The sequence below is a fragment of the Arvicanthis niloticus genome, chromosome 16, assembly GCF_011762505.2.
Source record: "Arvicanthis niloticus isolate mArvNil1 chromosome 16, mArvNil1.pat.X, whole genome shotgun sequence".
Taxonomy (NCBI): domain Eukaryota; kingdom Metazoa; phylum Chordata; class Mammalia; order Rodentia; family Muridae; genus Arvicanthis; species Arvicanthis niloticus.
In genome coordinates this window covers 64150100-64174839 of record NC_047673.1, presented here as the reverse complement: position 1 = coordinate 64174839, position 24740 = coordinate 64150100, and the positions used below count along the sequence as shown (strand labels likewise).

General features: G+C 36.6%; 1 protein-coding gene and 2 pseudogenes across 1 annotated transcript; all 3 read right to left on the bottom strand.

The window, feature by feature from the left end:
* Nucleotides 1-1296: 1296 nt before the first annotated feature.
* On the bottom strand, nt 1297-8162 carry LOC117721906 (olfactory receptor 6K2-like). Its single transcript, XM_076914538.1, has 2 exons — nt 7978-8162; nt 1297-4865 (listed from the first exon to the last, which is right to left on the bottom strand). The coding sequence occupies exon 2, from the start codon at nt 4744-4746 to the stop codon at nt 3781-3783; it is 966 nt and encodes a 321-aa protein (XP_076770653.1). The 5' UTR covers nt 4747-4865; nt 7978-8162; the 3' UTR covers nt 1297-3780.
* A 5515-nt stretch (nt 8163-13677) lies between these two features.
* Nucleotides 13678-14855, bottom strand: LOC117721892 (olfactory receptor 6K3-like; annotated as a pseudogene).
* Nucleotides 14856-22767: 7912 nt separating this feature from the next.
* On the bottom strand, nt 22768-23718 carry LOC117721375 (olfactory receptor 6K3-like; annotated as a pseudogene).
* Between the last annotated feature and the right edge of the window lie 1022 nt (nt 23719-24740).

Sequence of the window (24740 nt, the reverse complement as noted above, 5' to 3'; positions counted from 1 at the left end):
TAACAATGAATGTTACAAATTACTTTTTTTTCTATAATTTATTTTTTATTCAATGTACATCCAAATCTTTCTCCTCTTCTTCCAGTCCCACTCTTCAGATGCAGGCAGTCCAAGTATGGGGAAGGGAATCCAGTGACAGAGAACAGAGACCCAAACAGCCCCTGTCCTACTTCTTAGGGGTACAACATGAACACCAAACTGCACATTTACTACTGATGTCTACAGTGTCTAGGTCCAGCTCCTGCATGTTCCTTGGTTGATTATTCAATCTGTGTGACCACCCATAGGCTCAGGTTATGTGGGGCAGAAATCTCGCGGGCAGGGGGGAAGGGAGTCCGGCGACAGAGTCTCAGGGCGGTCCGGCATCAGGGCTTCCTGCGCTGCCAGCGGAGGATCCCACATTCACGCAGCTGTCGGTGGGCAGGCCGGCGGCTGCATCGGCAAGGTTCCAGGGTTCCAAAAGCTGAGAATCAGGCGGAGAGACCATGGACACGTGGAGTCTGGTTTTCCAAAGCTTTTATTGTTCATGGCATGGTGAGTGGGTGCAACTGATACGCGCTTCCCCCCCCCAAAAGCCAGGGGAGACCAGTCTTATAGAGAAGGGAGAAAGGGGAGGGAATAACTTAATTAGCTACACCCCTGGCCTTTTGATAATTCATTAATATTTAAATCTCTGGAGGTGGAGACTTGTTAGTCACACCCTCTACCTGTCCTATGTGACTGAAGGTAACAGGTTAAATGGAGTTACCTCGTCCAAGGCCCAACAAGGTTAGTTGAATTTGTGGGTATTCTTGTGGTGTTTTTGATCTTCCCAGCTCACTCACTTCTATAACCGGACTTTTCCATAAGACTCACAGAGCTCTGTCTTATGTTTGGCTGCGTCTATTTCCATCCACTGCTGGATAAAGTATCTCAGGAGACATATTCTAGGCTTCTGTCTGCAAACACAGCTGAGTATCATTAATGGTGCTGGCATTGGCTCTTTCACCTGGGATGGGAGAGTCTCCAAGTAGCCCACGGGGATGACCCAAGCTTTGATTCCTTTCAGTGAGGAATATAGAGACTGAGTGGCCACTTCCTGTAGTCAGGTGGGATATCCAGTAGAAAAAGGAGGACATTCACCTACCCAAAAATATTTAGCCCCAAATTTGCTCTGCCTATAGGATGCACAGGCATAAAGATGGAGCAAGTTAAGGAAACATCCATCCTTTATTACTTTTGATATGAGACAAGTAGTGCAGTGTCTTAAAATATAAATGTGTAATAAGTAGAAAATTGCACTGTTAGTATCACAAAATAAAAATACAAGTATGAATTTATATTGTTACTTTATTTTTACAACAAGATTGTGTTAATAAATTCAGTGAAAACTGTTGTTAAACAAGTATGTTTAAAGTCAACAAAGAAGGTGTTAGTAGCTCTCACTATCTCCAAGTTAGAAACAGTGTGTCCTGAATTATTTGTGTATCTATGAATGTTAGGTTTACAATGCACCATTTCTGTCACCACACCACAAGTTTTAACTCCATCACTTCCTATTTTTCCCCTGAGCTTGTATTCAGTACACACACACACACACACACACACACACACACACACACACACACACTCAGTTAGTTAGTGAAAGTACTAAAACAATTTGTAGTCATTATGTTTGACTGTGGAAGGTTCTTCTGTAGAGCAGCAAACTGCTAAGATCTAAGCTTTAAGAAATAAGTCATTCTGCAGAGAGTGGGAAACTTGGCTTCAATGTGGGAAAGCACAGGAAAGAATTAGCTGAGTCAATCTCTAAAGTTATTTGTGTTTCTAGGATATAACTATGCAATATAAAAGTTAAAAGTATGGTCAGAAAAGGAAATGGAATAATCTTTTTATACAGCACTGAGTCATAAGTATCACTTTTATAACAATACTGCAACAAAGAAGGGCATGGTGTTTGTTAAGTTTCTAATGTTAAGGAGCATTAAAGACACACTGTTTTCCCATAAATTTTGTGAAGTCAGAAATTTCAAGCAAATGCACAGTCTTAGAATGTGTAATATTAAGCAATATCACACATTTTCAGAAATCAATAATGACATGTATAGACTATTGCCTGAATCCTGTGTTGTTTTTCTCTCATTCCAATAATAGAGAATGATTTCTTCTACCCACAGCATAAAACCTTTCTCATTTTTCTTCCTTTTATTCAGCATTTAATTGAAATGTAAGACCTTCCTTTTCATTTTTCCTTTTTATAAAATTAAAGAATACAGGTGAAAGATTGAAGTGCAGAAGCAAGGAATGTAGGCTGACAACTGCAGAACCCCTCTGTTGGTGGAAGGAAGAAGTGTAGGACTTTCTTGGTATATGCAGAATAATGAGCTTTGTCACACCTAAATTGAAGTGCTTGTCGTAGACAAAATTATTTCTTATGAAACATGTATGGCAAGATATGTCAGTAAAGGAAGTCCACCACATTTTACCATAAAGAACATGGAATCTTTAAAGCCAAGGAAAGAAGGGGCTTGAATATTTCTGTTCCTTATGTTGGCCTGTTAACTACAACAATCAAAACTTAGTGTGATGATGCTAGTTTATTAGCTCAATAGATATTTATTTTATACATTGATCAACATGCATGGCACACAAGAGTACACTAAAAACAAAGATTAAATTTAAATTCATTATGAAAAACTGATTATTTGTTGTATAAGTTAACTTCAGTGGTTATTGATCAAAATTCAAATAATTTATAGGTTAGGGTTGTTCTTTAATTTTATACATAGTGACACAATAAAGAGAATTTTGTCTTATAAAGATTTTACACTTAATATACTCTCAAGAAGCAATGTTGGTTTTTGGTTTTGTTTTGTTTTGTTTTGTTTTGTTTTGTTTTGTTTTGTTTGAGACAGGATTTCTCTATGAAGCCCTGACTATCCTGGAACTCTCTACATAGATCTGGTTGGCATTGAACTCACATAGATGTGCCTGCCTCTGCCTCTCAAGTTCTAGGATTCAAGACATGAGCCTCCACAGCAGCTTTGTTGGAGTCCCTGTCTGTTGTTTATTTGTACTGAGAAATAACCCATAGTCTCATGCATGCTAGATCAGCACTCTAACAACTGAATTTCAATCCAAGTCTTCAAATAACTGTTTAGGTTATTCTAAAAGTAAAGTGTTTATCAGGGTAACTTCAGCAAAATGAAGTTACTGCACATAACTTGAGTGGCATAATGTTCAATTGAAGTTATGCTAAAAAAAATATGTTAGATAGGATAAAGACTAACAGAAAGCTATTAAGTTTAGAAACTTGGGAGCTGGGTCAGCTAATTAAAAAGTTTGCCATTAAATAAAAGCTGGGCCCTGGGGTGTGGAGGCAAAAGGATCTTTAGACTTGCAGCCCAGCCAGACCAGCTAGTGGAAAAGCTCCTGACTCAGTGAGAGACGCTCTCTCAAAAATTAAGGTGGAGAAGAAGACATCTAATGTTTACTTCTGGACTCATCACACATGAACACATGGGTTCTCTCTCTCTCTCTCTATATGTATATATATATATACATATATATATATACATATGTATATATATATATGTATATATATATATGTATACATATATATATATACATATATATATACATACATAGTAAGATAAATAATAAATCTAATTTAGTTATGTATAAATTTTGTGTATTAGGGACATCTATGAAACAAGTTTCAGTAGAAGGCTGATAAAAAGATTTCTGAGAAGAAGAAAAAAAAATAAAAAAACAACAACATGTCCTCCCAAAGAAGAGATGTTACGGGAAGTTCTTGCTCTTACCAATTAAGATGCCAGCTTGACCTATGTGCTTTTTTATGGCTTCTTTTATTTCTTTGTTCCTAAGGCTATAGATGATGGGATTGAAAAAGGGGGATAGAACTGCAAAGGCCAGAGCAATGGCAGTGTCCCAGAACAAGGAGTAGGTAGCAGAGAAGCGAAGATACATGAGAGCCACGCTACCAAAGAAGAGCAAAAAGACGGTAAGGTGCGAGACGCACGTGGAAAATGCTTTGCGGCGGCCTTCAGCTGAACGGATGCGGAGAATCACAGCCACAATACCAACGTACGACATGAAAATGAGCATCACTGCCGTAATTATCTCCACAGCATGGACAATATCCACCACCTGAATCATGACGATGGTGTGGGTGTCTGTGCAGGCCAGGCGCAGCACGGGGAGGAAGTCACAGAAGATATGCTCAAGGTGATTAGAGCCACAGAAAGGTAGCGTGGAGATCCAGGCAATCTCAGGGAGGGGTGTGAGAAAGCCACAGACACAGCAACCCAGGGTCAGTTGGGCACACAGTCTGGAAGTCATGATGGTGGGATAATGAAGAGGACTGCAGATAGCCAGGTATCGATCGAAGGCCATAGCTGTCAAGAGACAAACCTCACTGATACCTGTGGAATGGAAGAAATACATCTGCAGGACGCAACCATTCAAGGTAATACTCCTTCGTTCACTGAGAAGGCTGGAAAGCATCTTTGGGATGGTGGCTGTGGTGTACCATATTTCCAGAAAGGAAAGGGCACTGATGAAGAAGTACATGGGAGTGTGGAGGTGTGCATTGAGTTGGACCACTGTGATGATAACCAGGTTTCCAACAATGATGAAAGCATAGATGAAAAGCAATGGGATGAAGCAGATGACAGACTCTCCCCAGGAGCAAGGAAAAGCAGAAAAAATGAACTCCTGAGCAGTGGTCCAATTGGAAAACTCCATCTCCAAGTGAGAAGTGAGAGTCAGCAACTCCTTGAGCACTCAATTTTTTCAGAAAGTGTCCACTGTGGTTTTGGAGGGAAACACACTCACCAAAGCCAGGCTATCAGAAGACACTTTCACTGTGGATGTAGACAAAGAGAAATTAATAATGACCTCATATGTACTCCACGCTGGCTTTCAATCAAATATGTTATAAAGGAGAAAATTGGACAATACAACTTGTGCTTAAACAGTAATTCTCGAATACTAGCATGAATCAGAATTAATGGTCTGTCAAAACTCAGATTCTTGGTGCCGTTACTAAAAGTTTTATTTAGGAGGTTTGAGGTAGAACCTGAAGATTTGCAGGCCATGGTCAGAAAAAGTCATATTTTAAAACCATCATGCTTAGACATCTGGAGGAAAACCTGAAGAAAATGAGAATAAAAAGGATACTCATTCCCGAGTTCCAATCTTACTGATTCCCCAACAAAATTCTTGCTCTCAGATCAGTGCATCTGACTCTTGGCATGTGATCTGATTTTTTTTTCTTTTCATCAAAAATAGATGTTTTTTTCATACAGTATATTCTGATTAAGGTTTTTTCCTCTCCTAATCTTCTCAGCTCCTCTCTGCCCACAACCATCTCGATCCTTTTGTTTCTGTTAGAAGACAAACAGGTATCTAAGGGACAGTAATAAGCCATCACTGAGGATCTCTATCCATCTTCTTCCCTTTCTTCTAATTATCTCACCTTTTTACATATATAATGCTTGAAACGATTCGGAGGATACACTACACTGGTGTCTTTGTGCTGTGTTATTTAAAGAATTTACCACTCTTCCTGCTCTTACTAGGTTTTTGAGTCTTATGGAAGAGAGACTTGAAGGTGCTTTAAGGTGGAAATCTTCAAATAAATGACAGTTTGTGAAAATTGAATATGTTAATCTGTCAGTCTAGACTTGCCCTTGTAATTTCATGGGGGCTGCATAGTGGGAAAGGAAAGCTGTAGACTGACTTTAATTAGAACACAGCCTAGTACAAGGCATTGTCCTGGTAATTGTCTCTCTTCTCACAATCATTTATTTCACTTCTATGGTTTATTTTCTGTTACTATCAAATATATTCATTCAGAGGACACTGTATCTCTACTTAGACTATTTATTTCTCTACATAAAGTTTTCCCTAATGTCATGGATAATAATTCTCTCTATTGTCCCAATCTCTTCAGAAAAATTACCTACCTTTATCTTTCCATGTTAACTGCCCTCACCTCTGAAGGCCAGGTGCTCAGTGTTCAGTAATTCTCCATCTGCTGTGACCATCCTACTTCAGGTTCACACCTGATATTTCATTTTTTCATCCCCTAGTATATGGATAGCTCAAAATTCTGGTCTCATTTTATTCTTCTCATCTCTATTCTTTACACCCAGAAGAGTCATTTTATTTCAACATTTCATTTCTTCAAGATTCCCAGTTCCCCCTTGGCCTCTGTTCTTTTATATTAACAGAAATTTATAAATCTCTAGCTTGAATCTCTCTCTTGGCCCTACATTGACTCCCCGCACCCCAAGAAGTTTTATTTTTGCCATGTGTTTAAACACCACCTATTGTGTCACAAGAATATCTTCCTAAAAATCTTGCTGAGTTTCTAAACCTCAGGACCTCAGAGTGTAACTGTGTTTTTTACTCACAACATCTAAAACAGGATTTGAGTTAAAATAAAGCCACTAGAGTTGTTGCTACTCTGCATTGCCTGGTGTGTCTGTGAGAAAATATTTGGACATTTTTTTGTGGAAAGTTCGAGGAGGACTCCAGGAAAGGTGAACATTTATTACCCAAGCAGACAAGCCTCAGAAGAGAAGCCTTAAGTGCACCCTTCTGGTTCTAGGAATAGTAGAAATGTTAAATTTCCTTTTTAAAGACACACCCTAACAAGCTGGTGCATGGACTTAGTATCTAACAAGTTGGCACATGGCCTTGGTACTAGCATTCAACCAGTTTCCTTCCTCACTTTCTTCTTGTTGTTCTCGTATATTGTAGACATACTCGTTCTGTGACTACCTTTCCACTAGTTTCCCAACCGCATCAATTGCCCAGTTATGTTTAATTTAATTTTTCTTATTTATTAAAAACCTCTTGTACTTCCATCATCTTAATTATGTGACTCTCAAACTCCTCTTGTTTGCATACAATAAACCTATCATTTTCCTTTAACGCCATAGTGAAACTAGTTGTTATTCTTAGAAATAAGACTAGCCTTATCAACCATTGCTGTGATAATGTGCTATATACTGATTCAGTTTAGAAAAAGGATCAATAGTCCACTCGCGAAACTTATAATGTCTACTTTCTATACATCTTTAAGAGGGGACTTTCTTTCCAGAAATATCCTGTTTCTTATTTCCTGTCAACATCTACTTCTTTTGTTCCTAATCAAGTTCATATGTTTCTTGGAGCTTTTGCATCTCTGCTTACTGTACTACTTGGGATATATGTGTTTGTATATGGTAGGGGAATCTGTGATATTCTCTTATCTGTGTTTATGTCTATTATCTATCTATCATCTGTTTATCTGTCATCTATTTATCTATCTACCTATTTGCCTATACATATACATTAATTATTTCGAGTGTTTTTCAAGTGTTTTGACTTTTTTTTAAAAAAAATCCACATCACTGTAATTTTAATATAAGTCTTAATATCCTCAACAATAGCTAGCATGTCTTCTAAGTATGGCCTTCAAAGCATGGTTCTAAAATCTGAATTAAACACTTGCTCAATAATGTAGCTTCTAAGTAGATCAAGACCTTTCTGTAACCTCTAAATTCACGCTATTATGCCACAGAAAGCACGAGGAAAACCTGACCAAAAGCAGCAATTTTTATCTTTACCCACTGAATCTAGTCTTATACAATTTTCAGTAGTGATGAGTCTAGTAGCGTTGTCAGTGACATCACCTTCCTAAACCTATAGTAACATTTCTAAAACATTTCAGAAATCCAAACCCAGTTCCTATCTGTGTAAAATTTAAAGCAGCCCTTTGTATAGAGAAACCTGCTAATTCAAATCTTTATATGTTATACTAGCTCATCCTATAACATTCATTCATACCTCTTCAAAGCCATCTCAAAGGCTACTCACGGTCTACAGACCCCTTGGCACTCTTCTTTGCTGGAGTGCATGTGTTGTTGTTGTTGTTGTTTTTCCTATGTGTCTCCCATCAACCCTACAAATAGTTAATTCACTGACCTTGCTGCTGTTAGAGTCCAAAGTCAGAATAAACATGAATGAAGACTCTGCCTTTGCTACATTGATGTTCATGAGGGAGCTAACTGCCATGGGAGAACCAATTTCCTTCACGGTGCTTCCACCTTAGTCTTCTATCTAAACTCAATTTCTTTCATAAGTCAGTGATATACAGATCTGAGTCTACTTTGTGGATATTTACCCCTCTTCTTCCCTTCTTTTGTTCCTTAAATATGAGTAAAATGATTGGCTCTCTTGGGAATTGTACATAAATGATTCAAGATTGGGAGAAAACAACCATCCCCATGACGGCTTCAATTGGGAAAAACAGCTCAGGCTAGAAATCAGGAGACTCTCAGGCCCAAGGATCCCCAGTTCATTTTCAAATGAGCTTGGGAGCGTCAGACACAAGAATCACTTTACTGTTCTTCGTTTATTTACCCCTCCCCTTTCTGTGGCTCTCTTAATGGTATTGATGTTTTAGTGAATCAAAATGAAGAAGGTCTAAAACTCAGATTTGAGTGGCGTTGGTACAATCAGGAACAATGAAAAGAAGAGGCTGGCCTTCCTTCTCTCTTGGTCCTGGGGCATACAGTTGTTAGGAAAATCAATTAGTCATTTGAATGTTCTACCTATTTACTTCTAATTAAAATTTAGGGCAACAGCTTTCATTTTCTTCTATACATGCTTTGTGCACTGAGTTCTGAACTTTTCAGTGGAGACAAATGACAAGCAAGGAAACTTCACAAATACTAATTCAAGTGTCATATGGTGACCTCATAAGACTATTTCAATTACAATGTCAACTTTCATACAATCAATTGTGTTTGTTCTCCCCTTGAGTATCGCCTGCCCTGTGATGTGGTAGAAGCCTTTCTTCAAAAAATCCCTTGTTCCTGTATAGAAAACAAAAATTGAAACCTATGTATGAAATCCATGTATTTGATTTTAAGAAAGAAAATTATATTTTCCTAAAATAAATTACAGTTTTTTCTTTGAGTAATATGTATTATGAGAAGTAAGGACCAAAAAGATTTTTTCTAAAATGTATGTATTCACACTGATAACTTCAAATCAATGCTATTATTGTATTGGATCTGTTTATTAATTATAAATCCATAATGTAACCTGTCTTATATTAGTGGTTTTCTTAGTTTGACTATTAACTGATTAATGATTCTCTTAGACCTATTTGAACAAAATGTTTTTGAATGTTCACACATTCAAAAAATATGATTAGAAGATACAAATAATTACCCCCAAAACTCCAGGATATTCCTGATTACATCTCAATTATGTCTCCTTAAGTAAAACAAGCAAAAAATACAGCAACTGAAAGCCTCAAATGCCATTACTAGTGTTTGATTAAGAAGGTAAGTCAACATAAATGCTACAACACTTTTCATCTTAAAATGTTATTTTCAAAGTTAAATTTAAATTTAAGACCAGAATATTTTTGATGTTGCATATGTTTTCTGAGACTCTCTAAGACAAATAATCTATTTACTTTCAAGACACATGTTAAAAACCTATAACAAGTATCCACTCTCACCAACAATGAAGGAGTGTTCCACTTACTCCACATCCTTGCCAGGATGTGAGTTTTTGATCCTAACCACTTTGATGGCTCTAAAACAGAACCACAGAGTTGTTTTGATTTGCATTTCAGTGATGACTAAGGACTTAGAGCCTTTCTTTAAGTGCTTCTTGGCCATTTGCAATTCCTCTGTTGAGACTTCTCTGTTTAGCTCTGTACCTCATTTTTTAAATTGGGTTATCAGAGTTGTTGGTGTCTTACTTCTTGAGTTCTTTATACAGTTTAGATATTAGGTCTTTATCAGATATAGGATTGGTCAATATCATCCTGAGTGAGGTAATACAGTCTCAAAATGATACACATGGTATGTACTCACTTATACGTAGATATTGGTCATAAAATACATGTACAATGCTGTACTCTACAGACCTAAGGAAGCTAAACAAGAAGGAAGGCACAAGCAAGGATGCTTGAATCTCATCTTAGAATGGGGAATAAAATAGTCATAAGAGGGAGATGAAGGGAGGAATTGGGAGGGAGAAAAAATGGGGATGGGAACAGAGAGGGTCAGGATCAGGTGTGGGGAGTAACAGGAGAGATAGCAAGATGGTCATGAAAATGAATAGAAATCTGCAACTGACAGGGGTAGAGAGGAGGGGTATATTTCCAGGACTAGACAGAGAGCTGGGATAAGGGAGATGCCCAAGAGTCAACGACGATGATCTTAGCTGTGACTCACAACATTGGAGATATGGAACCTGAATAGGCCAACTTCTGTAGCCAGGTAGGAACCCCAGTAGAGCAATAGAGTCACCATCCTACACACAAAATATTCATCCTCAAATTTATCCTGTTTATAAGAAATGAAGTCACTGTGGATGAAGCAGAAACTGAGGGAATGGCCAACCAATAACCAGCCCAACTTGAGACACACCCCATGGGCAAACACCAATCTCTGACACTATTAATAATACTCTGTTATGCTTGCAGACAGGAGCCTAGCATGGCTGTCTTCTGAGAAGCTCCACCCAGCAGCTGACTCAGACAGATGCAGACACCCACAGCCAAACAGTGGATGGAGCTTGGGAATGCTTATGGAAAAATAGGAGAAAGAATTGTAGGCCCCAAAGTGGATAGGAGTGCCACAAGAAGACAAACAATAAAAAACCATGGAACCTTGGTGCTCTCAGAATCTGAACTACCAATCAAAGAACATACATGGGCTGGACTTAGGCTTCCCTGAATATATGTAGCAGATGTGTGTCTTGGTCTTCATGTGGGTCCCAAACAACTGGAGCTGGGGCCATCACACACCTGTGTGTGGGATATGTTCCTCTATCTGGACTGCCTTGTCTGTCCTCAGTGGGAGAGGAAGAGCCTAACTTTTCAGAGACTTGAACTGCCAGGGTAGGGGGATAACTGGGGAGGCACCTGCTCAGAGGAGAAGAGGATGGTGGATGGGGGATGCAGGAAGAATTATGGGAGAAGATGACTGGGAGGGAGCAGTGATCAGAATGTAAAATGAATAGGTAAAAATTAAAATAAAATTTAAAGAATATAACATTGTCTTTTAAAGGAATAATTATATACTTAAATATTGGTGGCATCCCATTCATATATAATGAAAAATCTTGGAAATGTATTAGTTGCATTTTAAATTTACTGAAAAATTCATAAATTGTGATATTTAACATTTATAAATTATAATATACTGTGGTTCACTATTCTTTCAGATTTTCAAACATTGTAAGGACAATGAAATATATAGACACTTTTTCCTCTCCACATTATTGCTTTAATAAGAAATTTTTTATTTTTAAAAAAGAAGGTTCAAATAATCAGGCTCCTCAAAAATATACAATATCCTCTATAGTAAACAAATATAAAGATTATGACAGCACTCTTCTAAAGGATGCATTTCACAAACCAAGTCCCATTCACAAAATTATATTGCTACATTTGTGTTGAATCTCAGGGTACTCATGGGGATCTCATACATTTCTCTAACTAAAAGTTGTTCTTGTCTGCTACTACTAAATGAGATTTCTTCTCCATGCAGGGAAGCCATTACTAAAATTATATATAAATGGAAACATTTATTTCCTGCATAATAATATATTACTTTGGAGACAACTAAAAAAGCATGCTACATTATTGTCATAAAGATGCATTGAAATAAAATCCAAAGAGTTGTCAACACTAAAATGAACAAATTGCAGAATAAAAGCTAACAGACCTCTAAACAGATAAATATTAAATATAAACATAATTATATAAATATTAACATATAAATAACCAAATAAAATTAAACATTAAGGAAAATGAGAGTAAAACCAGGTCTGGAGCCATATGAATTAATAATCAGAGGAAAGACATATGGAAAAATAGTGAGAGTGTACAGAAGCTAACAGGGAAGATCTGGGATAGTTCTCATATTAGACAAGCATCTAGGTAAAGAAACACTGAGATTTCTAAAGCTACTATATACTGCAGTGTCTCCTCAGCATTGGCATTGTCTCTGTCATTCTCTTTTTACTCAGACACACTTTCATCATCCTTGATTAGATCCAAGTGGTCATCACCCCAGTCTTCATTATCACCCTCTACTGGACCCTACTCTGTCCTGCCCCAGACTCTGTCTTCAGGATGTTCTCACCTTACCACATAGAGCTGAGGTTCTTCACCACTTGTGATTTCCCATTCCTCACTCTTGATTGTCTGCTCCATCTTTCTTCAATTCTCCTTCTCCCCAAGCTTTCTAGTATACAACCCACTGTGTTTTATCTGGGTCAGCTTCTTCTCAATATCCAATAGGCCATTTTCATCCAATGTTAAAGGCTTGAAAGAGGATCCAGCTATCCACTCACAGAACTGAAACCACTTTTGTCTCTTGATGAAATGTTTTCTTATACATGTTTAGAGGACATCACAATAGAAATAGTAGGAGGTGGGAGAAGAAGGAGAAACTAAAGAAAGATAAAGAAATACCTTAAGTAGGATATAGGACTGAGATAAGGCAGCTACTCTAGGCAAGGCTAACTATGAAACAATATGTCCTAGGACTGTCCATTAACTCCTCAATAGCCAAGTAAAAAGATTATCAACCTAGACTTATGAGACAGGAAGTTGCCTACAACCCACTGAGAGTCTATTTGTTGCTAGGTTATATATTTATACTTTTTATAGGCATGTGTAATTCACCTTATGCTTTTTATAGGAATGTGTAATTCAACATATAGAATCCTCTTTCAGTTACACTACAACTTCATCTTACAAATGATCAAGTCAATAGGCTCTACAAAATACAGATAGCAGATTGAAACTATAGACCAGATATTATGCCACAAATCATATTTACATTCATGTGTTGTTATACAACTGTTTATGTAGCCAATGTTTTATCAGTTACAGTAAATATATTCAAATTTTTATGTACTATATTAACTTCTTGACATTTATCTTCAGACGATATTTTACAAAAAGAATTTTGTGCAAGAATTTAACTTAACTGGATTTATAAGGACAATAATACAGAGAAATATATAAAATTTCAAGTTAGAAAAAAATTATAGCACATCACCATAATATCTTACAATTAAGCTATAGTAAAAACTAGGCGGGTATATAAACCTTAGTATAAAATTCCAGATTTTACAAATATGAACTATGTAGTCACATATGTTTAATATTAAATATGCTACTACAAAATCATATATTTTTCACTTCAGTCAAAAGGAAAACATGGAAAATATTTTGGAGTAGTGAATGAAATACATGTATTTATTCCATCTCAATTTACACATATTGACTTTAGTAATAATCAATTTCCTTTTATAGTGTTTGACATAATAACAAATAGTGCCTATGATGTCCTGCTGATGAAATTTTACAGTTATAGCACATGGATACATGTGTCTTAAACAATTAGGACACTAACTGGAAAGGAGACAAAGATGAAAGTGAATACCTATAGTTTGGATACAAGGAAGGTTTTCTCTTTCTCCAGAGCTTGTTATAAGGCTTTGAATTATTAATCACTCAACAACAGTCATTGCAACATGAGTCAATAAAAGTGTTGTTATTGTGAAGATCTTAGTGAAGGTTACAGTGGCCAAGAATCTGAGTCAGAAAAGTAATACCCATAAATGTTCTTCATAGCTGTTCACTTAACTATTCAGAAATGAATATATACTTGCACTCCATGGTTGATGAAGTTAAGACAAAACTCGCTAATTTTATAATCTTGGTGAATTCACAGCAGATAGAATTTATATATCTATCCACAGATCATTGGAGAAAGTGATTGATCAATTGAATAATTTTTGAATTGCAGACATCCTTTAGGATTGGTATTTTGGAAAAGGATCTTACTTAGCTTTAAAAGGCAGCAGTATAAATTACCTACTTGATTCACTGGACACCTTTTGAGAACAAAAGAGTTTTTTGATTGCATCTTTCATGTCCTTATTTCTCAGGCTGTATATAATAGGATTGAAGAGGGGGGCAAACACAGAAAATGTAAGAGCAATAGTGTTGTCCCAGAATGGTGTATAGGTGTAAGAGAATCGAAGATACATAAGGGCTACACTGCCAAAAAACAACAGGAAGACAGCAATGTGAGCAGCACAAGTGGAAAAAGCTTTTTTGCGACCTTCTGTTGAGGAGATACTCAGGATAACAACAATAATTCTTATGTAAGAAAGAGAAATAATCAGACTTGTGATCAGAATAGCGAGAGCATGTATCACATCTTGAACCAAGATCGTGTACAGGCTAACTTCAACAAAGGGGTAAAATCACAGAATATCTGAGTGATTTGATTGGGGCCACAAAAAGGTAGAGTAGAAATCCACACAATCTCAGGTAGAAGGATGAGGAAACCAAATATACAAGAACCAGTAGTGAGCTGAGCACATAGCCGGGGTGTCATGATGTTAGGGTAGCGGAGTGGATTACAGATGGCAACATACCTGTCAATAGCCATGACAGTCAGAAGGGTCCCTTCAGTATTTCCAAGTGAATGGAAGAAGTACATCTGTAAGAGGCAGCCAATGAAAGAAATAGTCTTTTGTTCACTGATTAGATTGGAAAGCATCTTAGGAATGGTAGCTGTTGTATACCACATCTCAAGAAATGAGAAGATACTTATGAAATTGTACATAGGATTATGAAGACGAGTATCCAACCTTACAGCAAAAAAGATCATCAAGTTTCCTGTCACAATAAAGATGTAAATAAAAAGTAGAGGACAAAAGTACAGGATGGCACCATTCTTGAGTTGGGGGAACCCAGTGAAGACAAACGCAGTCACAGTAGATAGGTTTCCATTCTCCATATCTCCATCTAAGTGACCTGCAAATGAGGGAAACATCACACTCAACTCACATGGAAGATATTCAAAGAACTACACATGTAAATATTGGGGATATAAGGACAGATGGCTGAGGGCCTGAATTTAGGTTCACAGTATCCATGCGGAAATGCTGGCTGTTGGGACCCACACTTATAACCCCAATGCTGGGACATGGAGGCAAGAGGATCCCAGAAGCTTAACAGCTAGCCAGATAGTCACATGGGTGACAGTCAGCTTCAGTAAGAGTACCTGTCTGAAAAAATATGGTGGAAAATGTTGGAAGACAGTCGCTGATATTGACCTCATTTTTACTTGCATGTGCATGCATACACATACCTAATTTGGGCATACACATGCAAGCATGTACACACGTATATGTAAATTATTATATGTTACTTTACAAATATATCCCTTTAGATTGGACTTGTTATTTGCAATTTCTAATATTCAAAACACAAAATAAGTTACCTGTATCTCTACTTTTGCTTTTGGGTGAGCATATTATAATCGTTAATAGAGTGGATTCATGTTAAACATACTGAGCCTGAATTTTCATTCTGTCCACTTTTAAAGAAAGAGTGGGAAACTTACATAATCTCTCTTGAGTCTTATGTCTTGCACTGTGCATAAAAAGTACTTGTGTTTAGAAATTTTAATCAAATATGTTAATTTATAAAAAGAACTCATTATTGATGTTTATGGTATTTATTTTCTTTATAAACCATCTGTGTGAAAGAATTATGCTAACTATATATCCTTTAGATTGTATTACTTCTTCAGTCATTTAATAGGTAGGTTTGTTTCCATATTTTTGTCATTTAGAAACCATTCTGCCTTATGTATCCCTGTCATACTAATATCAAACCAGTGGAAACTACAGTAGTTAAATTATGATTATACTTTTGAACCAGGCACAGACGCATACTACTCTTAGAGAGTTTTTGTTACTGATTTCCAATAGACCATCATTCCTGTGTTTTCCATATTCCTATAGCAACCTTTTAAAGATTATTCATTATTTAAATCATTCTTTTATACTTTTATGTGTTGACAGTCATATTCATTACTCATTCTGTATGTCTGCAGGAACACTGAAGACCTTAAAATCTGGTCAATACACACTTTCAGTTGAAGAAAATACTCTCCCATCATTTCTCATTGTCTCAAATCTCAAGCTTGTGACACATCTCTGTAACATTCTCAGTCTTCATATTTCCCTATTTCACTGTGGCAGTTTCACAGTTCACCATAATATACTCTCTAGAGCTGTGGTGACTTTTAGCTTTCTCCCTAGGATGGCCCTTTGTTCCCTTTTTTTTTAAACCTAACTCTGATCTATCCTCCAGTCTCAATTCAGCTCTCTCATCTCTCATGAAACAGCTATAGACTGTTACTACTGTCATCTCCTCCACATATTTAAACACACACACACACACACACACACACACACACACACAGACACTTGCAAGCATGTATGCACACACATGCACATACACCCACATGTATATTCCTTAGTTGTTCGTTTTACAAGCATCCTCTAAATGATCTCACCAGAATCTTGATACTATAACTGCAGGGTTTTGTTTGTTTGTTTGTTTGTTTGTTTTGTTCTTGGGATTTTTTTTTGTTTGGTTGTTTTTTTTGTTGTTTTTGTCACTAGATTCTATTAGTGCATAGTTTACCCTTGATAGGTGTTAGGCACTCAGAAATAGTTTCTTTTCCAGTGGGGAAAAATTGAATTGAATGTAAAAGCAGAATTAAAACAGAAGACCTCTGTAAAGCAGACAGATGGGAAGGGAAACTGTCATCATTTATACCCGTGAAGCTGAGCTCAGGATGAATAACTGACTACTATTACATATGTTATTCTACAGAGCCTAGAGCTCAAAAGACGCAACTTCTCATATGGCCAAAAGAAGTTTCAAATTCCACACCTCCCAAAGCTTTCACAGTTTGAACTTTCAGCAGTCAGTTACCGAGTGGCTTGGGCCAAGTAAAAGAAATAAACACCTTTGATCTCAGGAATGCCAAACTTACCTGTGTCTAATAGTCAGGCTTTTTACTCTGTCCTGGGTGTCTCTGTATCTGTTCTTTCAACACCTCTAAAAAGTTCTTATAAGCATCCTTGGGAACATCCCGAAGGGAAAGTGAGTTCCACTGAGGTTTTATTCCCTCAATAATACAGAGAAAACACTTCCCTCCTGGGTCAACTGAGAGACTAACATGCTCTGTGCTTTCTGTTAATTAGTTCCTTGGGTCAGGGAGAGTCAGTGTTCAGCAGGAGTCTTCAGATCCTGCTGAACATTGTCACACCCTTTATTAATGTTATGATTGAAAAAGACAATCTCCAATTAGATATGACACCAGGAACTGCTGTGCCAAAACAGGCGTGTAAGGATGCTGTCATTATTCTTTGTTGTAGAAAGAAAGAGGAAGAAGAGCCATATTGAAGGTGATCTTCTGACACAGGGGTCATGAATAAATTAATGTGTATAATAGAGGAAGATTTCTATTAAAAAATTTACCCACTAGAAATCCATGCATGTTTTAAAGATGAAAATGAAAAGGTCACTTTTTATTTTCTCAAAGGCTGCATGAGGTCTGTCTAAATTTGTCCTATTGATCTGCTGAACACTTCCCATTTCTTATTTTTCACCAGAAAATGTGTCAATGGTTGATCTCTGTTTCTCCTATTCTATATTGTGTCTTCCTACTCATTTTTTTCTTTTACTTTTATATCCCCCACTCCACCATTTCTCAAGAGAAGGCAGCATCAACAAATGATGGCTGCATTAAATTACCATTAAAATGGAATTGATTTTTCTCCATGGGAAGAATAATAATCATAAAACATTATTTGTTCTAATATAATGACTATTTTGCCAATCAGAAGCAAATTTCATAAAGGGTGTGTGTGTGTGTGTGTGTGTGTGTGTGTGTGTGTGTTGAGATGAATGAATCATAAATTAATTGGAAGACAGAAAAGAATTAGAAATCATGTAGATGACCCTGAGATAAAAAATGGAAACTAGGATTATTTTATAATAAAATAGTAGCACTATATCATAGGAGAAGAGGATTCATTTCATACTTGAGACTGGCATAAGTAGGTAGCAATAGAAACAAAGTAATAGGACATATTTTTTTCAGTATACCTACTACTTTCAAAATTAAGGAACAAAGAGACTAAACAAAATCACAATTAATGAAAATTTAGGAGTAAACATTAACATAATTAAGAAAATAATTTGTCTGTTGGCCTGTATATCTGTCTGTATACCATGTGTGCATGTCTAAGGCCCATGGAGGGTGTTGGATTTCCTGTGACTGCAATTACAGACATTTGTGAGCTTGCATGTAGGTGCTGAGACCTGAACTTCCAGCCTCTAAAGGAGCAGCTAGTGCTCTTAACTGCTGAGCTGAGCTTTCTTTCTACTCACATGTGTTCTGGTTGGATGGTTTGTTTGTTTTGTTTTTGTTTTGTTTTGTTTTGTTTTTTTAATCACAGCAAAGATTTACCTCTGATTTTGAGTTATTTTGTTTGATTTTTGTATGAGGTAAAATAGGGACCAGGATTTACTCTTCAATATGTGGATGCCCAGTTTTCCAGTCTCATTTATTGAAGAGGATCTACTTTCTTGAATGCATATGTTTGGCAGTTCTGTTGAGAATCATTTGACTACAGAGATATAAGTTTGTTTCTTGATCCTTTGTTGTTTCCGTTTAGTCCTTGTATTCTTTTTAAGGCAGCTCCATCCTACTCAGTTCACTGCAGTCCTGAAGTTTGTCATGAACTCTATTGTGCATTTATCTTTTCACTTAGGAATTGTTTTGTTCAGGCTTATTTTGTGGCTCCATATGAATTTTTAAAATTTATCTTTATTTCTGTGATGACCATTTTTATAGTTTTTGTGAAATTTGTTCTGTGTTAATTTCATACATATATATATATATATATATATATATATATATATATATCCTTCTGATCTGTATGTAACTCCTGATTCTTTTCTTATCTTTCCCAAACACTTTACCCCTACTTCTCCCTACAAATACCTTTATCACATTAATGGCTGGTGGGCATTTGTTTGTTTGTTTGTTTGTTTGTTTGTTTTGAGAGCATTTGTGTGATCACATGTTTGAAACTATCCACTGAAGTCTGCTGGGCTTCTCAGTGGATGTACAACTGAGGACAATGATTACCCCTCCCCCAGAGTCCAGTTGGCTATAGTTCACCAAGGATATTTCAAGATTTAGGAAACTCTCTCCAATCTATGTTTGATTGTTGATATGTCTAGTCTGTGTAGGTCCATTGAAAGTAGCCACAGATCCTGTGAGATCATGAGAGCACTGTCTATGTCTTACCCATAGGATAGGACTTCATAGTTCTTTTGCTTATCTATTTGATCTTACATTTTTTCTATGATGATTTCCTGAGACTTAGAGAGGGTAGTACAAATGTCATGTATAGGGATGAACACTCAGTTATCTCTTATTCTCGCCAACATGAGATGCCAGGGATACCTGTGTTACCAACACTCTATACAAATACACACTGCTTCTCTCATTAATGGTTGAGAGAACATTTGTCTATAGGCATAAATATAAATACTTGTAAAGCAATTTGGCACTAAGTCAATTTAGATAAACAGTAGTGAATTTGCTCTGAGGGAACAAATACTTTTCAGCCATGATTTTCTTTTTTTTAAAAAAACTAGGTTTACAGTACTGGGCATGAATTGTATTTTATGTCCTCAAATCAAGCAGTGGCTGGTTACCCATAACAGTCATGCCACTGTTAAATCAGTGGACATTTGTGGTGTGCCAGGTTGTTATTATAATTTCTAGGGATAATAGTTGGGTTAAGTTGTTGAAGCGAATTTTGTCCCAGCAGCATATTCAACACTGTTTGTCACTGTGAATATACACAGCATGGAGGAAGCTTCTACGTGTTCTGAAAGTTTTAATTGTATCTTTTTTCTAACACATGAATATAAGATTTTCCCTATGTTTGTGTATGTTCTCTTAACTTTTCTTTTAATCCTATTTATTTATTATTTATTTATTATTTACTTTACATTCTGATTGCAGCCTCCCTCCCATATCTCCTTCCAATCTCACCCTCGCAAGTCCCTCCCCCACAGCCCTTTCCTGTCTTTCAGAGCAGGGGAAGCCCTTCTTGTGTACCACCCTGCTCTGGGACATCAAGACACAGCAGGACTAACCACATCCTCTCCCACTGAGGCTCTGCCAGGCAGCTAGAGGAAGGCATCAACAATATTTTGTACACTTTATTGAAAGGAGCTTTTACTTCCTTGGTTAAATTTGTTTCCTTATATTTTAGTCTTTTTAGTTGCTTAGAACCATATTGCCTTTCACTAATTTTTATTTTTGTTTTGGCTTTGAGAATTGAATCCGTGGTCATGAAGATACTCATCAAGAGCTTTACCACTGATTATACTCCGTTATGCCTGCAACCCCTTCATAATTTCTTGTCAATGACCTAAATTTAAGAATTCCAGATTAAGAAATGACTGGATGCAATAGCAAAGAGAATAACAGGATACATATAATCTGATCAGGAAAATGGGAAAAAAGGAAGCTCTAATTAGGGATGTTGAAGGAAAGTAAATACAGGAGAAAAGGAGGGGTGAAATAAAAGAAAGAGCATATGAAAAAGTCACAAGCAATCATATTATTAACTACCTCCCTTAAAAACACCTAGAATATACAAAAGTCTGTACATTAATATACAATTCTAGTTTTAATGAAATTTTTTCATTTGGGCTTACAGTATCTCTCCAAGAGCCAAAGACCACCTAACAAAGCCTTAACACCAGGTATAAGAAACTCTCATCTGAGTTATTGCTCAGACTTGTCTAAGAGACTGCCAAAACATTATAGACTATTGATGTCATCCCTTGTTTCCCTAGAGTGAGTCCTTATGGCCGAAGACACTCTACACTTCAGACATAAGGCCTAGGCCTAGAAGTCCCTAAACGGGAACTTACTGAATGCCTCCTCCTTGAAGACTAGTGTTCATGGTAGAAGAAGGCATCATGAAAGCTTGCATAGGAGAAAATCAACCAAAGTCCTAGCCAGGAATGATGCCTAATATCCACAACAATTCTAAGGGTGACAACCATACCTATTTGGAAATGAACACTCTTTAATTGGACTTAAGACTTACTCAATCAGAAAGAAATCATTCCTGTTGCTGGAAATCTAGCCATCTACTCAGGGCTACTGAAGTCATAGATCTTTGAGGATAAATGACTTCATTATTAAAATAGCATAAATAGCATAGTCTGGCATGAACTAAATATATTCTAAATATTTGTCCTTATACCCACAGATAAGTATAGTGCTCATCCATAATCATGAAAGTTTATCTTTATAGCATAGAGAAACCCACAGTCCAACAAAGTAAGGAGTTGTAAGGTCTAGTTCCCATAGATATATCTGCAAAACAAATTCATACACCTAAGGCTCAGGGAACATTGCAGAAAAAGGGCCAGAAAAGTTGCAAGAACCAGATGATCAGGAGAGTTATGAGACTGATTCTCCTATTAAAGTAAGAAGATACATCCATACAGTTTCACCATCATGACTACCTAAACATAAACAGAATGAGAACAGTAATAGACATGCCAGTAGGGAACAGGAGAAGCCCACTAGACCTCAACTTTACACAAAGAATTACAGGCAACTAATGAACGCAGAGTGAAATGGTGTCCCTCAGGGACAAATATATCAATTGGTTACCCAATACCAAATGGTCAGTCCTGAAAACATACTTACAAGTAACATTATTTAGAAATGATGATATATATATATATATATATATATATATATATATATATAACACATGATACATAAATCGAAAGTACTATCAGTGGAGTGAAGAAGTAACTTGTAGAATGGGGGAAGATACTTGCCAAATATCTGCCAAAGGCCTAATGTGTATACTACATGGGGAATTTGAAAAAAAATAACAAAAACTACACAATCTAATAAAAATAAGAAAATATATAGAAAGCTACTAAAATAATAAAATTAGCATAAATGTACATGAAAATTCTCTCAATTATGAGCAAGAGGTGCAAATAAAATTTCAGTTGGGTACCAAGACATCCCAGTTAAAATGGTGATTATAAAAAATTAAAACAATAAGGTAAATGAGATTCTAAAATTCATGATGAAGATCTAGAGGGGGAAAAAATGCTAGCACTGTACTGGCCATGGGAAAGTAACTTAATATAGTCACTATGAAAGTAGTATTGGATGTTTCCCAAAACCTAAACCTGTCTATCTATCTATCTATCTATCTATCTATCTATCTATCTATCTATCATCTATCTTCTATCAGTCTCTCACTTATCTATATCTATCATTTATCCATGTATCACCTATCTATATTTATCTACTCTCTATCTATTATCTATCTATCTATCTATCTATCTATCTATCTATCTATCTATCTATCATCTATCATGGGAAATAGGATTCTATATTGCATTATTATCTAATCAGGTAATTCATGATTTATAAACAGGTTTTTTTACATCTAAGATATATTGCAAGAATAGAGGCATCATATCTCCTCTCACAGTGTACCACTAGTTAAGCTATATCATTCTAATCTCAAAAGCAATGAACGAGATTTCTTAAGAAACATCCTGTAAACTGAAGTCAAAGTTACTTAATCACTTAAGATTCCTGATCACATTTAGAACTAATTTTATAATGATGACACAGAGAATACTAGTCTGCTTTTATATTAGCAAAACATTCAGTTGACAGATTTCAATGTTATAAAGATATAGGTGTAGATAAAGGAATATCATGTTCTAATATATTAAGCGTATATTTTAAACAATAACAAAGAACCTGTGGCTGAAATTTAACTTTCAGATGTGTTCAAAACTTTGTGAAGGCAGAACAACCTTTTAATTGCATTCTTCATGTCCTTGTTTCTAAGACTATAAATGATGAGATTGAAGAAGGGGGCAAGTACAGTAAATATCAGTGCAACTGCTGTGTCTAAAACCAGGGCATACGTAGCATTGAAGCGTAAGAACATGAGTGAAACACTGCCAAAGATTATCAGAAAGACCATGAGGTGACCAGCACAGGTAGAAAAGGCCTTTGTCCTACCCTCAGCTGAAGGAATTCTCAGGATTATGATGACAGTTCTTACAGAGGATAGAGCAATGATAAGAACAGTGATGATAATGGCTACTGCGTGGATCATGACCTCAATGACAATCACAGAAGTGTCTGTGCAGGCTAGGTTCAGCACAAGGACCAAGTCACAGAAGATCTGATGGATCTGGTTGGGTCCACAGAAAGGCAGAGTGAAAATAATGACAATCTCAGGAAACAAGATGAGGAAACCAAAGATGCAAGAGCCTGCAGAGAGTTGAACACAGAGCCTGGGTGTCATGATCATTTGATAACGAAGAGGGTTCAGATGGCAATATATCTGTCAACAGCCATGGTGATCAGCAAAATCCCTTCTGAATTTCCCAATGAATAAAAGAAATACATTTGCAAGAGGCAGCCAGTCATGGTGATAGACTTCTTTTCATTGAAGAGATTGGACAGCATCTTGGGAATGGTTGCTGCGGTATACCAGATCTCTAGAAAGGAAAAGATACTTACAAAATTATACATGGGATTATGAAGATTACTGTCCAGCCTTACAACAAGAAAATCAACAGATCCCCAATAACAATGAAACTATAGATGGAAAGCAAAGAGAAGAAGTACTGCCATCCTGGAGCCTGGGAAAGGTGGTGAAGATAAACCCTGTCACGGCTGAACGACTTCCATTCTTCATGTCCCCAGGAGAGCTACCTGCAGAAGAAGACAATACACTTCACTCATGAGAGGCAGAGAAGAAAATAAACAAGATGCACAGCTAAATGGCTTGAAGCTATCATAGGGAGCAAGTGTGTTTGTGCATGTTTTCTCTACCTTCTTGCTATTCTGCATAATGACTGCTATCTGGCATTTCCCATCTTACTCCTCAAAGAAGTAGAACTTCAAGTTAAACAGTTTATTGTTTTAACATTTTAAGGGTACAAAAACTATTGAAAGTTATTTTAGCATATCCTTTATGCATCCCTATTAATAATTTATACATGTTATATTGTATCATATTATTATATTGTTCTGTACTATGATAACCTACTTATATATCAATATTAATGATATGAAGCATAAAGTAAGGTAATAAGATGAAGGTTCAGTTATGTGTTTCCCACATCAAAATGTATTTTTATACATATTGATTTGATATATTGATTTAAGCAAATTCAAGTGTAAACTTGGGGGCTAGCGAGACTGTTTATTGGGTATAAGTATTTGCTATGCAAGCCCGGTAATTTGAGTTCAATTCCATCAGCAGTAAAATTCCAGGTACAGTAGTACAGATCTGTATTTCCAGCACTCCCATGCTGATATGGGAGGTATAGTAATGAGAATGAGCAGGAATTCGGCTTATATAACATACCAACAGAAAAACAAGGGGATTTCTGCTTCAACAAAAAGGTGTAGTTGTCCTCTGACCTAGACATGTGGGCTATATCATGCCATCATAATTGGCAGTGTGGTTTGTTAGATAGGTAGACACCCAATGAAATCATAAAATCCAGATCACTTACTTTCTTATGGACCTTAACCCTTTGCTACATACTTGGTCCCTCAGTATCCTGCTGGTGCTATTGTGCCAGTCCCTAGTGGTTATTACCCAGTTCTGTCTGTGACACACTCCATTTCTATTCCTGAGGCCCAATTCCTTCTATTTCAGTACCCTCCCCCAGCTCCCAATGCCTCTTAGAGGCAGGTCTGTCTTGTTTCATTTATTTTTAG